Below are 15,761 nucleotides of genomic sequence, written 5' to 3'. Positions count from 1 at the left end.
ACCATTCCCACATCGTGCTGTGCATGTATTGTACCTTTACAGTAAATAGAAGAACAAACACGTCAAGTCACATGACCAAAATCACAAAACAAGTGAGCTGTTATTTGAACCCTGAGCAACTAGATGTTATTATCAGTGGACAGCAAGTAGCGAAACGGTCGTCCCTGAGATGGATTCAAATGGGTGGATTTTGCTGCTTAATTTATATTCCACAAAAACGCAATAGTTGTGCATGACTCAGAAGTAATTACACCACATTATCACTAATGATGCCATTTTGTTAATTCTTCCTCCAGGTAAAGTGGTCAAGAGAAAATTACTACCATAACTTGAGCTCGCCCTACTGTTTGCGACTGGCCTCGGGAGATGCCTCTGGAAAGATAATAGTGTGGGATGTTGTTAGTGGCACTGCCCATTGTGAGATCCAAGAGCACTCCAAACCCATTCAGGGTAAGAGATCATTGAAATCGCCCCCCCCCACCTCCATTTTTTATAGCAGCCTAAATTGATTCTTTATCCTGGGGCAGGACATTACCCAAGCAAGACCTGCCAAGAAAACAATCTATTCTGTCAAGTAACTCTTAAGTTGTGTGCGATTTGTTTTCATTACAATACTATTGCCATCACTCTATATGTCCTGCTGGAACACTATGCATTCCTCTTCTTCGTTCCCGTCTGTTCTTATCTGGCTTCCTCGACTTTTCTTTCAGATTTGGAGTGGCTGTGGAATCAGGATGTGTCCCGTGATCTTTTGTTGGCCGTGCATCCACCAAACTACATCATTCTATGGAATGGAGACACAGGAACCAAGCTGTGGAAGAAAAGCTATGCGGAAAACATTCTGTCGTTTTCTTTTGACCCGTTTGACCCATCCAACATGGCATGTATGTACACAATAATGGAACGATTAGTTGAGCAATCGATTAATATGTTGATTATTGTATTGATTATTTAATGAATCGGATACACAAAATGTTTTATTTTAACCCCTTTATTAAAAAACCTGACATTCAAATTGACTGCAGAAAATGCACAAATGTTAATTAATGATGATTCGGTTAGTGATTTGGTTCGTAAAACATAAAAGAAAAGGTAAAAATGTTGATAAAAGTATTCAAATTAAACGGAAATGTTTTATTCTGTTCAATACAAAGTTGATGGACCCTGTTTCTTGGAAGACTACAGAAACTAGAGAATATTTAGTATAGAGAGGCTGGAATTTTGAACATAAGGAGGATTTTAGATTTAAATTTCAAATAGATTTTAAATGAAAAAAATCTAAATGATTTCATTAATAATAAGATTAATAGATTAATTTGATATTCAATTGGTTGTCGATTAATCGTTGCACCTCTACAATAATGTCTAATTGAAGCTGTTGCGTAATTAACACTTTTTCCAGTGCTGACGAGCGAAGGAATAGTCTTCATCACAGACTTTTCCCACTCGAAACCACCGGGAAGTACGGGCAAAAAGGTTTACATTGCAAGCCCGCACGCAAGCCCTGCCCACACCAAGCCTACACCCACAGCTGCTCCGCCTCCTACCGGTGCCAAGAAAGCTCTCAACAAGGTCAAAGTGCTAATCACCAATGAAAAGCCCACGTAAGAGCCACCTTTCATACATCTTCAGAACTGTATTTGAAAATAAGTAGACACATCGAATATACCCGGGTCATGTAATAACAAGTATTGGCAGAATACATATTTGTATATGACCACATCTGCAATATAGTACACTAGATTTTCATCGTTTTTTCATATTTATATTTACCAATTATGTAGTGTAGCGTTAAAACCTCAATTGCTAGTTTCCAGCCATACTTTTAATGTGAAGGTTTATCTTTAAGGGCCATTTTCTTCATTGTTATTATTATGTTTATATATGTACAGTATCGTTTGGTTTGTTTTTAAAACATTCACCTCAGTTTACTGGCTGTAGCTGTGCCAGTTACTGTTTTGATATCAAAAGCACAGCTCATATGAACCATATGGCTCCAAATCCCAGAGGCTGCTTAAAAGGAAGGGCTTGAATAAATTTTGACTATGCATACCGGATCTGGTACAAGATTTTTTTATTGTGAGCTGTGTTCATTTTTACGGTGACACATTTGCCAAATCATCAGATGGTTTCAAAAATTTTAATAACATATAAAACCGATCAGGAAGTTGCCAAATATAGATTGCCTGAAGATTAGTGAAAAATGTCCCAGAACATTTTAAGAAAACATGTAAGGGTTGCCTTTATTTGAAGTTGTTATGTGGCTACCACATGAACCTCTTTTTAAAGAAACCAATATAAATATGGACCAAGCATTCATGTTTGGCATCCACTGTGCCTGTTATACTGGCTTATTCCTAACAGTTGCTCCCTGCAGTGTGTCTACACACCCAGCTAATAGGCTTGATACACACACGCGCACCCATACACACAGTCACACACGCATGCACACATTTATCTCGCTTGTCTTCATTCTTTCTCCTTCCTCGCTCATCATGTTCATTTCATGTTTGTTTTATTTGAAATCTTACTCTGGTCTCGCTTGCAATTATTTTCCTACGCTTGATAGGTGGCCGATTTGAAAAAAAGTCTTAAACATGCTGTCTTAATTACTGCATTATGTCATAAATGTCTCAATAGGCAGCTTTGTGTACAGTTATCACGCACAGTCAAATCTGTATGTTTCTGTCTGATTTAGAGAGACCTTGTAGATATAATGACTTCTGAGCTCTAAACTTTAAGAAAAAATAGTTTCCTAGGCAACATAAAAATACAAGTGGGTAAATGTTTCGAAATACTGAAAAAGACACAATAGAGCAACAGCCTGTATTAGAATCCCCTTCCAATGCAATACAGCACAGACGCTTATTATTGTGGAATCTTTGATAGCTAGATCAAAATTGATTGTGGTACATAGAAGACTTCGAGGTTTGCTCATTTTTGACCCCATTTGCCTGCATCAAGGAGCTTCTAATCTTGCGGAACTCAATAGCTCCTAATGTTTTTTGTTTTTTTCTCAAGTCATTTTTTGCTTCATCGCCTTCACCATATGATGATCTCACTGGCTGGCGTTAGTCTGGTGTTTCTCTGTATGGGATCTTATCGAAAAATAGTGATGGACAGTAGAATCTAGGTATAATATATAAGTATAGAATGTGAAAAAAAAAACATTTGACAAACTGTCTTTCTTTTTTGTCTGCCCCCAACTTTGTGGCCCATAGCGCAGAGGCAGTGACATTAAACGACTGCCTGCAGCTGTCTTACCTGCCCTCCAAAAGGAACCACATGTTGCTGCTTTATCCCAGGGAGATCCTCATTCTGGACTTGGAGCTCAGCCAGACTGTGGGAGTTGTTGCCATTGAGCGTTCTGGAGTGCCCTTCATTCAGGTGAGGCTCTGCGTAACTTTTATCGCCAAGGTTGTATGCATTTAAAATCTGATATGAATTAGACTAACTTCATTATAAGAATATGACTTTGATCACCCAAGTTCAAAATTAGTTTTACTCTCGGCCTTTTTTTAATTAACAAGGCCCTGATATTGAAACACCTTCAGCATGAATGTTTTGGAACCTATTGTTATTCCCCGGATGGTTCATTTCGCTAAAGTAAGTCTGTGCCAGTACTGTGGAGCTCTTACGTACTTCATTCCTCACCGTCTGTGCCTCCCCTCAAAGTAGTGTACTCCATTTATCGCCGGGCTTTACAGAAATCTTTGATTATAGATGAATCATCCAAGAGGTCAACTACACGCCCAGCACAAATGATAACGTTTTCTACTTTTCTTTCTCGATCTCATTAAAGTGCAATAAGAAGCCAGCAGTTCGCAGCAAAACATGCCCGGCATTGAACTTGATGTCTGATGTCTTGTTTATCCTAATAATTAGGTTCAGTCGCACCGGTGACCTTTGGGTGACAATTTTCTTTCAACTGGAGAACAGATTTTTAATTGGAAATAGATGACTTTATTTTATATTTATGTCTGCACATACAGCATATGGAAAGAAAATTTTGGGGTTAACGTCCCCTTTAAGTATTATGTAAAGACTCGTGTCAGTGATTTCTCACAATATTTATAAACATTGATTTAAACCAGGAAATGTCACTATACAAGTCTTTATTTCTATGAATTGCTCAATGTGTTAATATTTTCAAATGACCACTTTTACAACCTTTCTCACACATCACAATCAGAATAGTGCAGCTCGTGAACTCCCTGAGAGCTATTACGGGCTCCATGTTGGTGACCCCTGATGTTTTCATTGAGCCAATTCTGTTCTGGAACGTGATGAGATGCTTTGCATATGCAAGTACTCCTTTTTTCCATGTTTTCTAGTGCCTCCCGCACAGTTAATTACATGACCGATGGTAAAAGCTTAAGCGTGCGTTAATGTAGAGGGTAAAAGCATCACAATTCAAAGAGACATTTAGACACCATGCTTCACTTCTTTCCATTTATCATTTACACATGCGCTATCAGTTTTTACTTAAAATTAAAGATGTTTTATGCTTCCCCCTGTGTGAATTCTTCCCCCTACCTAAACTATCTACTCCTACAAGGTAGTCAGACTGTATCTACGTGGCGATGTATGGTGTCCAAAAAAAATAAAAAAACACAAACTGCTCCTTAAAAGTCAGATCAAGTCAATGTCCCCCATTTTTTTCACCAGGTTTCTTACTTCTATGACACATTGTCTCTTTTATGTACTTGATGCTGTTGTGTATATTGTGATCTTGCTCACTGCCATTACAGTGACCCCTCGCTACTTTGCGTTTCGTTTATCGCAAATTTCTTTTCCAAATTAAAAAACAATTCAAAAATCAAAATAAAACTTCTAAATTGAGGAAACATGTGTCTAACCTTTAGGACAATGTAGTATTGCTCCAAATGTTCGTTTACATTCCTTTAGAGTACTTTTAGTACTTTTTGTTGGTGACCGTACTTCGCGGATTTCACTTATCGCGGGTGGTTTTTGGAACCAATTATCCGCGATAAACAAGGGATTACTGTATAGCAATTTGTGACCATTATCTGTGAAACTGGCTGGAGTGCAACAGAACATGAACACATTTAGTCGTGACGTGATATCACCGGCAGAATGGCGAATGATTGCAAACGCAATGATCTTTACCTCAACTGTATATCTCAGGTGATCCCCTGCGCCCAGAGGGATGCCCTGTATTGCCTCCATGAGAACGGATGCATCACCCTTCGCGTGTGCCGTTCCACCACAACTCTTGAAGAAGGATCAGCAGCAACAGGTATGCCCAACCTCACACATGCAAACAGGGACCATTTCTACTAACTCGCGTGAAAGGCTGTCTTCCCCTCTTCATTGATTCAGGCGTCATATAGTGCAGTTGGAGCCTGAGGCTTTTCTCTCTATGCTCCACTGGGCATTCAGACTCTTACTATCTCATTTATCTTTGGTTTAGTGTTACGGGAGTCTATTGTCTCAGGAAATGTCTTTCTGCCTTATTTCTTCTTTGCCGATCTCTACAGCTTCTTTTCTTGCTTCCCCCACATTTTCTTTTATGAGTCTCTCACACCCTCATTTAAATGCATATTTCTGTTCCTGGTACTTATCTCCTTAAATCCTCTCGCTTTATAGTTCTACTCTGACTTCCCCTCACGCTTACCTTTTCTACTATCCATCCCATTTATTTCCTTGCCTCTTTTATTTTATTAACACCTAACCCAATGCCTTGTTCCACACTTGTCTTTTTTTATTCAGATGCTCAACAGCTGTCAGCATGCCCCCTCATTCTTGAATCTTTTTCCTGACTTTCTACCTTTCAGTCATATCTACATAATTGATTCTTTTTTTTTTTCCTCAGACCCAGAACAGAGTGCCCAGGAGCTTGTGTATGACCTCCGCTCTCAGTGCGATGCTATCCGTATCACCAAGACTGTCCGGCCATACCGCATGGTTATCTGCCCCATCAATGAAAACAATGCGGCTCTCATGGTCAGCGATGGCAGAGTCATGCTATGGGAGCTTAAAGCCGTTGCAGGCAAAGCTACTGCCAATCAAAGGTACACACACACACACTGCTCAACATTTCTGGAGTGACATTCATTCACAAACAGGCTTAAAGTGAAGGATGAAGTCACAGTAAGAGTCAGACTATTTTTTTCAGACGCCTTAAATAAACTTTCCTGAAAACTGCATAATCCTCTGACCTAAATTTAGGCTTCTTAGAGACTGTTGCAGGTAGGCCATGCAGGATTTAAGCTATCATGCTTTTCTTTGATATGAAATTTCTAAGCTTCTGTCAGGGAGACATGACTGTATTTCTCTTTTTATTTTATTTTTTTATGTGCCTACTATCAAGGTAATACTGCATAGGCAAATAAGTCCTCCATCCATCCATCCATCCATCCTAGCAGTATTAATTAAAAATGCATGTGATGTTTGCCTCATAGCTTCACCTTATGATATTGCTGCTGAGTCTTATGCTTCAAATTCTCTTGGCTTCAAGTCACGGAAGATAGATGCAGTGCCACACTTCCATGATCTATTGGATTAAATTTTGATCTTGGCCCTTGTGTTGCAGTTCAGGTTTATCCCCGCTCTACTCCCCTGTGTCCTTTTGTGGAGCTCCGCTGGCTCCAAACCAGAAACATATTCAGAATCTCTCTCTCAACAGCATGATAGGTACGTCTGCACAGCATCTTCTGCACTATTGTGTGTCAACATAGTACACATTTGTCTGTAATCATTTTTGAGTTATTCGATGCCTGTTGAAAACAGCTATATGTGCACAGTATTCTTATTGTAGACAGCCCCTACAAATCATCTCATAAATTGTCTGTTGGTCATTTGGTGTTGGCAGAAATTGCTATCGCAAGCATTATTTGCAGTCTGTTGGTTTTTTGGGGGGGCTGATTTTGAGTGAAGAGGACTTTCTCGTTAGACCAGAAAGAAAATACTGACCGTTCAGGGTATACAATTCTCAGTGTGTTTCAGTCCTTTAAAAATAAAAGGAATGAAAATATAAAGTGATAATAAAATAAGATAATTGGTGCTTAATATTTTTTGATTGCTGTGATACAGCATTTATATATAATATATATTGATATTTATATCCCTAGGAAAACCAAATGTTTACTTTTTTTGACAGTTGAATGAACTTTGCAGAAGACTGCAAGATAATGACAAAAAAAAAATCAAGGTGCAATTATTTTAGTTTAAAATGTGTGGTGTAACATTTTTTATCTCTAGGTCAAACCTTAATCGCTGGTGAGGCCCCGCTTCCATCCTCCAACCAGCAAGAAGTCCAGCTCAAGTTCCTGTTGACCGGACTCCTCTCTGGTTTGCCACTGCCACCTTTTGCCATCCGCATGTGTCCACCTCTTACAACCAAAAACATCAACCATTACCAACCGATGCTGGCTGTTGGTAGGTTCTGTTGCAAACACACTCTCGCCAAAGATAAATAAATAAATAAATATTTCCACACTGATTTATTTATTTATTTATTTATTTTTGCTTCCTCTGCCCTAAACCAATGAATGGATTTATTGACCATGAACTTTATCTAAAAGTTACAAATTTTCTGCGGCGCTGAAGTTGATGGTGAATTGTGTGGAACGCTGTTTGAGTTAAACGTAAGCTTATGATTGATTGACAGGTCTCAAATGCCTTATCTGCATAAATAGAGGTTACAAGAATAAAATATATCTTTTATACCATATGGTTAGAAAGTGGAACATGTTGACATGTTGATACAATTAATTCCATATTGTCATGTTATGTTATTGCCATGTTCTTTTGAGCAGTTCTCAAAACCTCCTAAGAGATTTGTGTCCCCTCAGTTGGTGTTGTTTCATCACTATTGCTCGTTTCCGAAACGGGTTGCATCAGTGCTTTTGAAAGTGTAGGGAATGATAAATTAACTTCCCACAGCATTACCCATGTGCCTAATGAAATTGATGTGATTCCTTTACCTTCTGGTTTTGTTGGACTGAACACCTGCTTGAAAACTGATGTAACTAGTAAATTTAAACTGCAATGAGATATTGTTCTTTCAAAAAATACCTAATAAGCATCTACTGTATCGTCACATATACAGTGGTATATATTTTTTTTTATTGTGTTCACCTCCAGATAGAACATTTGTGTGGATGAGTTACAGGCTACATTCAATTACCAACTGAGTGCACACAAAATGATTGGTGTTGAAGTAAATTGGATTAAATATGAAAAAGAAGTTATAGGTTCTCATCATTATCCAGCCTTATCTGTAAAATCACATTGGACTGCATAAATCTTATCTTAAAACATATTTTATTCCTCGGCTTTTGTCACTTTTGGGCTATTCTCCGTGGCTGTGACTTATTAGAAATCTGGCCTGGCCTTGGCTTGCCATTGTCTGAAGGTGGCCTGTGCTGGGAAGTTGCCGCGGGCCATCAGTTGGGTTTTGAAATGTGCATAAAAGTATTGGAACATGACTGACCGGTACGTTTCTTTGCCTACTTGTATTGAATTATATGGATTTTTCAAAAAGAAAAGAAGATCACTGAAAATCTTGATTAGGTTGACTGCATTCAAACTATTTTAACCAAAATGAATCGAGAGGACTGTCCATGGGTGAATAAGAAATAAAAGATATGATGGAAATTATGGGGGGTGCTTCTCAAATGAAAAAGCTCAACTGTATCCTACGGCAGCCATTGTAGAAAGGCTTTTTGAAGCGTTACGGATCTTCTTACCCCAGGGAAAAGCTTCACTTCTTTATTTTGATAAGAGTGGGAGTAGTTTACATCAAGCAACAAATCTGAGAATTATTCATTGTGTTTACACAGGGGAAAAACCCTAGTTGAGGAGCCAAGTGGGATTTGATCTCATTCATAAGAGTTATTCTGTGACTACCATGAGTGTATATACAGAGAAATATATTTGATGTCACCCACGAGGGAAGTGTTATAGGTTCTCTCTGTGGTGTATGTAACATAAAATAAACAGCAGTGTAAATTGGATTTCCTCTTGAACGATTATGATAGAGATAATAAACGTAATTCCTGAACAGAGAGAAATTGGTGGAAGGGATTGAATTTTATGCGTCAATGCCGAGTGAGCTGGCTCAAATGGGTGATTTCATTTTCAAAATACTTATTAAAAAGATGCTGGATGATGTCTGAAATGAGATTCAGAGAGAGTATCATTAATGTGTTAAGCAATCATATACAGTTTCAAAATGAGAAACAAAATCAGAATGTAGCATTGCAGAGGAATTTTAAATGTACCAGTAAAAAAAGTTGGTTTTTTATTGATGTCAAGTTTATGTTTGTTGGTATATGGCAACTAATAAAGGCTGTTATATTATGCTAGTGTAATATTCACGCAATAAGAAAGTTATACTTTTGTAATATTAATATAATAAGGGAAGAATAATTTCAGTATTTGGTCCCCTGCTGAACTTATAAAAAAGTTAACAATCTCAACTTTCTCTTTATTGGTTATGATAATATCAGTCAAAAATATGTAGGCCTATTAAACACTATCATCTGACCACAGTACTAACTCATGACACAGGCAGCCTGATTGATTGATTGATTGATTGATTTGATTGATTGATTGATTGATTGATTGATTGATTGATTGATTGGTTGATTTATTGATTGATTGATTGATTGATTGATTGATTGATTGATTGATTGATTGATTGATTGATTGATTGAACATTTGTGGCCAAGGATTTTAATTTTGCTTCATCCCTACTCTTTATCTTGCTGCACTGCTTTTTGTCTATTCTCAGGCACCAGCAATGGGTCTGTATTGGTCTACAACCTTACCAGTGGTCTCCTCCATAAGGAGCTCAGTGTCCATTCTTGTGAAGTAAGGTAAGATGTGGAGTCACTGTGCACATTGACATTAAGTAACCCCAACCAACCATGCCATCACAGATGCTGGCTTTTAAACTTTGAGCTGATAACAATTCCAGTCACTCTTTGGCCTGGAGGACACAACAGCCATGATTTCCCAAAACAATTTGAAATGTGGATTCATCGGACCACAGCACACTTTTTTCCACTTTTGTTGCAGTCTTTTTTAGATGAGCTCAGGCCCTTAGAAGCCGGCAGCGGTTCTGGATTGTAAATGATTAAACCCTTAAATTCCTTGCACTTGTATTTTCAGAAACATTGTCCTTAAACTGTTAGACTATTTTCTCTCATCTCGAGCGACGGTCCTGAGCCCCCCTTCAGAAATTAAGTCAGCAATGACATGGGCTTGCAAATCACCATCATACTGATACCTTAGAGCACAGGTGTCAAACTCAAGGCCCGGGGGCAGAAACGGCCCGCCACATCATTTTATGTGGCCCGCGAAGACAAATTGTGCTTCGACTTCATATGTTAATATTATTTGTCAGTTTGTTTTGTAGCTTTTACTGTATATAATGAGGCGCTCATACATTTATTTGGGTTGACGGTCATAATGGCCATCCGAAAGAAGCTATGACTTCAATGCGGCCCGCGAAAAAGATGAGTTTGACACCCCTGCCTTAGAGTTAGCATGTTCTCTCTGTGCGTGCATCGATTTTGTCCAGCTCCTCTAGCTTTCCGCCGCATTTCAACAACCTGAATTTTAGGTTAATTGGTAACTGGTTGCAAGATTAATGAAAACAAAATGGAGGTATACTGCTGTTGATTCCAGTGCTATAACTTGTGGCAGTTCAATTCAGGTGGGGATAGCAAGAAGCCTTTATGGAGATGAGGCTAGCAGTCGATGCCCCAGCGAAGCCAAGGAGGCCAAACTGTTTTGCATCACATTTACATTTCCAGGGGAAAATTCACTAATTAATCATGTGGGTCCTCACCATCTCATTATGGGACAGTTTCTGCTCACAGAATTCTAAAAAACACTTGGCCGATTTGATTTACTATGTCATTTTGACTCTGCTTGTGTGTTCATTTCACAGGGGTATTGAGTGGGTGAGTCTCACCAGTTTTCTGTCGTTTGCCACTTCTTCTCCTAACAACATGGGCTTGGTTCGGAATGAGTTGCAGCACGTCGATATGCCTACTGGTGAGAAACACACACTTTGCTGTGCAAAAAGAAAAGTGGGTCTCAAACTAGATTGTTCACGCAAACGGATGTGGAATTTGTTGTACTCATTGAGTGCAACCAAGTGATGTAAAATTGGCTATTGAACTCCCAAAGATGCCTGCCCCGATCAATCATTTGTGTTCATGATAATTTAGCCTTTTGTGGTCTCAAAAGTGTTCTTAGTCCTATATATGGGTTTATTTCTTTTAGGTATACTGTACTTTTAATGCAGCCTTGACATAAAACTAATGTGGAGTCATCCTCGCCCAAGAAAGCCTCGAGCCAAACTGCTATGCACTGTAACCTTTTTGCTATAAACTACCGTATTTTCCGGCCTATAAGGCGCACCGGACTATAAGGCGCACCTTCAATGAATGGCCCATTTTAAAACTTTATCCTTATATAAGGCGCACCGGACTATAAGGCGCACCATTAATGCATCATGTCAGATTTCTAATCATTCTCCATTTTATCTTTTTTATTTCAACTTCAGACGGAACAAATTACTTTATAATCATAAAATAATTATCCATAGTCTTTTTGAGTCATGATTCATAGTCTTCAGCGGGCCACTTATGATTGATTTCATGACACAATACTTCGGGCCAGTTTGAATTTAGGAATTTGGTCCATATATAAGGCGCACCGGACTATAAGGCGCACTGTTGGTTTTTGAGAAAATTTTAGGTTTTTAGGTGCGCCTTATAGGGCGGAAAATACGGTACTTTACAAAATGGCTTTCACCAAATCAGATGAGTACCGCTTTTGGTGTGTGTGATACTGTAGATTGCACCTGAAGGGCAATCTTGTGTTGATTCTTTCATTTGGCTAGTTGCATGATTTCTCATTTAATGGTTGCAATTCTGAGAAAAGTGTAGATTACATTACAGGTAAGAGCAGGTTGATGGTTGTTTCCTCCCCTAACGCTCAAAAAGGTGGGTCAATACCTTGAGGAACCAGCATTAAAGTGAAATTGAAAGAATCAGACTTTTCACCTGTGCATTGATGAGCTGACTCACTTTTCTTGCATATGTTCCTATTTTCCAGGACGATGTTTTGCATTCAGAGGTGAGCGAGGAAATGACGAGCCACCCGTTGAGATGATAAAGGTTTCACATCTGAAGTGAGTGATCTGTTTTTGCCAATCTCCAAGGGGTTGCGATGGGTGGTGACGTAGTGCTGTAATGGAATTGTTTTAACTCGGTCATGTCGAGGATTTTCGAGATTGAACTCTGTTGAAGGTTGTACCACGGAATCTTATTTGGATTTAAATCCAGACTATGATTTGGATCTTTAGATCTTCAAGGCAAAAAATGGTGCACAATTGATTTACCTGCAGCATTTTTGGAAAATCAATAGAATTCATTCCTCCCTATTAATCATCCAGGTCCTGGAGTAGAGAAGCATTAAGCCGTCACTATCATGGTTGACTGTCGATAGGATGTTTTTTTTCTTCTAATCAACTTTGTTATTTTTAGTTTTATGCAAGATGTTAAAGATAGTACATCAAGTTTTACTGTTGTGGCATCATTCCAGATAATATATCTACTAAGGTCTTGGCATATTTGGCAATCATCAAGATGTTATCTGACAAATGTGAGACGAGTCCTCATGTGCCTCTTTTGTCAGCTTGCCGTGCTTTTTGCCTTGGGATTTTGCTATGGAGGCCATTTTTGCTTTTTTGTCATTCTTACTGTTATATGGGGGTGAGCAAAAAGGCCATATGCTTTTTGGAATGTTGTTGCACTCATGGAGTAATTTTCGTCCGCTGACCACTTTGGGAAGGTTCGCCACTGTTTCCAATTTGTGGATAATGGCTCTGATTGTGATTCGCTAGAGTACCAAAACCTTTGTAACTTTTTCTAGAATGATATAGATCAGGGGTCGGGAACCTATGGCTCGTGAGCCAGATATGGCGACGTTAAAAACGTTTTTAAAAAGAATACATTAGTACACTCAAAAACTTGTTGGTCTTAATTAAAGTACATGCATTTAATTGTATTTAACCTATTGTTTTAAATGGTATGGCTCTCACGGGACTTTTTTTTTCTCCAAAAAATGGGTATTTATGGCTCTGTCCGCCAAAAAGGTTCTCGACCCCTGATATAGATTGTAGTCACTTTGTTTCTTTCTTCAGATTGTGGCATGATGCATTTATTTTTTTAAGACCTATTTTGTTTTATAGGGACTAATTAAGTGATTTTCTGATTCACCAAATCTGGCAGGAATCTTCCTTGGATGTGGTCAATGTAATTTAACGCAGCTATCTAAAATCTTTGGCTAATCACAGTTAATCATGATTTAATGTGGGTCAATCAAATGCTTTTCCACATTGGGCCAGTTAAGATGGATTTCTTTTTTCTTATTAAATGTATAGATTTATTTTCTTTTCTTTTTTTTTTTTCCTTACAGAACTTTGTTTGGGTTCACCTGGTTGCCAAGTAATTTGTAGTCAATTGTGTATAGGTTAGCCGTATAGGTAATAACTGGGCAATTTCAGACCTTCAATTTACTTGCATAGGTTTGGCCAGCAAGTACAAGAAATCAAATTGGGTGCAGGGAAACATGTAAACTGTCGGAAATGGACAGCAATACGCTATTTAGAATGTCAGAACTCAAACCTTTTATTATTATTTTTTTTTTATTATATATAAATCAACAAGAACCTAACCATAGCCATGATAGACATTGATGATAAAATGTCAGACAAGAAAGCCATTACTGACGAGGGTCAGCAAAGATCAACTCTTAATGCGTCACATTAGATATTTAGACATCAGGTTGTGTAACAGCCGCGGCATTTACAACAAAGTATAAGCACAAAAGGTTACCATGGCATTTACATGAGAAGAAGCAAACGCACTTAAACACTTCAGAATTTACTCATACGAAAGAAAGGTCTGAAGTTATCATGAAATGAAAGTTAACCAGTTGCTATTCACTGAAGCTGCCCTTCCAGACTTATGGCAACCAGAGACATACATAAATTAAGTTTCTTGTCATGTTTTTCTTGTTTCCCCATATACATCCACAGGCAGTACCTGGTAGTGGTGTTCAGAGAAAAACCCCTGGAGCTGTGGGACGTCAGGACAGGGACACTTCTTCGAGAGATGGCAAAGAGCTTCCCTACCGTTACGGCTCTGGTACAAAGATGAACCACTCATTATCTCTTTTGTTAACTGCCGTATCTTTTCCTTGACATGAATTGACACATTTACTGTAACTAAAATTGAAGACTACATAAAGTTTGTCATCTGCTGTTGATGTTTCCATATTTTGCCCACAATAATCCCTAAGACAAAATATGTTGATGATTCGAGTAATTTTCTCTTACCTTTTTTTATTCTACAACCTCCTGAGCTCATGTGGGCAATTGGAATGATTTCTCTAACACAACATCCTTGCTCAGCAAGACACAATGGCATCTTTAGGCCATACTCATAAAAGAAGAGTTATATGGGACAAACTTTACTGTGCTGCTGTAAAATCCTCTACAGAGCAAATAAAACCACCAGTATCTTTAATAATACATGCTGGCCTTCCGCAGTATCATATTGCTGTCTTATTTCCATATTGATTGCAAACCTGAGATCCAAGACCACCGCTATAGTCCTCCGGCAGATGTTCCTAGGGAGTAAGATTTGGGAGTACCTATTCTGTGCTTTTTAGCACTTTTATGTGAGAATTAAAACACATCTTTTGTCTCTTTCTGCTTTTAACCCTCTGTCTTGATTTGCTCTTCAAATCTCAAATTTAAGGAATGGTCCCCATCGCACAACTTGAAGAGTTTAAAGAAGAAGCAGATGGCGGCAAGGGAGGCCATGGCTCGTCAAACAGTGTCAGACGCTGAGCAAAATAGTGTTGAATCCTCAGTAATCAGGTTAGCGCTCCAAACCACTTTTGTTTGTAGGTCACACACAGTTACTTCAGATGAGCAAATGTGTTTGATTCCTTCACCAGCCTACTGCAGGATGCAGAGAGCAAGTCGGAGACCACCCAGGCCATATCTGCCAGGGAACATTTTGTGTTCACTGACACAGATGGGCAGGTCTACCATATCACTGTTGAGGGCAACACTGTCAAAGACGGTGCCCGTATCCCTCCTGATGTGAGTCCAGACTATAATTATTTTTTGTTTGTTTGTGTTGTCATTTTGGCTCTGGTTTTTTTTTTTTCTTGAAGGCATTCCCACACCTCGTAATTCTGAATTATGAAGAGTAGGCACCGAGTGTAATGAGTGGCTGCCTGTGTGGTAATTATAGGATGCTAGTGGATGGCTTTTTTGTTTATTAATTTCTCCGGGCGTAGAGCTTGGGGTGCCTTTCAGTATTTCTTCGTGCCTTCTAGCTCTATGCCTTTGTAATGAGGAATAACAATCACATATCACGTTCTATTTCTAAGCAGCAGATTGGATTCTTAAGCAAGTGTGTTTTCCCGCTCTCTCTTAGTACAGTTGTAGAGACCAGAGGGGTTGTCGAGGGATTTGCAGTCCTTCATAACTTCATGACTGATTCATTTCACATGGATTTGCATACCCCAAAGGCTTTGCAGCCTTCATATCTGTGTCAGCATACTGACACAAACTCTCCCAAAATGTTTTATCTTGTCAGCTACACCATACAGACTGGAGGTGAGACGCTTACAGCGACTCCAAAGCACCAGTCTTGTCTAGTGACATAATCTAACTTTAACTCATCCATGCATGTTTA

The 15,761-nt window shown here is 38.8% G+C and overlaps 2 protein-coding genes across 2 annotated transcripts in view; both read left to right on the top strand.

The window, feature by feature from the left end:
• Positions 1 to 15,761, top strand: part of vsir (V-set immunoregulatory receptor) — a 292,760-nt gene that overhangs the window by 162,567 nt on the left and 114,432 nt on the right. The window lies entirely within an intron of this gene.
• wdr11 (WD repeat domain 11) overlaps positions 1 to 15,761 on the top strand; it is a 35,368-nt gene that overhangs the window by 4,478 nt on the left and 15,129 nt on the right. The window contains exons 3-16 of the mRNA XM_061285238.1: positions 297 to 450; positions 711 to 884; positions 1,403 to 1,604; positions 3,222 to 3,387; positions 5,149 to 5,260; positions 5,837 to 6,035; positions 6,557 to 6,657; positions 7,225 to 7,401; positions 9,761 to 9,845; positions 10,925 to 11,031; positions 12,100 to 12,175; positions 14,087 to 14,195; positions 14,811 to 14,932; positions 15,013 to 15,160. Of these exons, the coding sequence (XP_061141222.1) occupies positions 297 to 450; positions 711 to 884; positions 1,403 to 1,604; positions 3,222 to 3,387; positions 5,149 to 5,260; positions 5,837 to 6,035; positions 6,557 to 6,657; positions 7,225 to 7,401; positions 9,761 to 9,845; positions 10,925 to 11,031; positions 12,100 to 12,175; positions 14,087 to 14,195; positions 14,811 to 14,932; positions 15,013 to 15,160 (1,932 nt within the window). The remainder of the gene's footprint in view (positions 1 to 296; positions 451 to 710; positions 885 to 1,402; positions 1,605 to 3,221; positions 3,388 to 5,148; positions 5,261 to 5,836; positions 6,036 to 6,556; positions 6,658 to 7,224; positions 7,402 to 9,760; positions 9,846 to 10,924; positions 11,032 to 12,099; positions 12,176 to 14,086; positions 14,196 to 14,810; positions 14,933 to 15,012; positions 15,161 to 15,761) is intronic.

Source organism: Syngnathus typhle, linkage group LG8, assembly GCF_033458585.1.
Source record: "Syngnathus typhle isolate RoL2023-S1 ecotype Sweden linkage group LG8, RoL_Styp_1.0, whole genome shotgun sequence".
In the NCBI taxonomy this organism is placed as follows: domain Eukaryota; kingdom Metazoa; phylum Chordata; class Actinopteri; order Syngnathiformes; family Syngnathidae; genus Syngnathus; species Syngnathus typhle.
The sequence above is the reverse complement of the archived record's forward strand: the minus strand, read 5'-3'. Positions and strand labels throughout refer to the sequence as shown.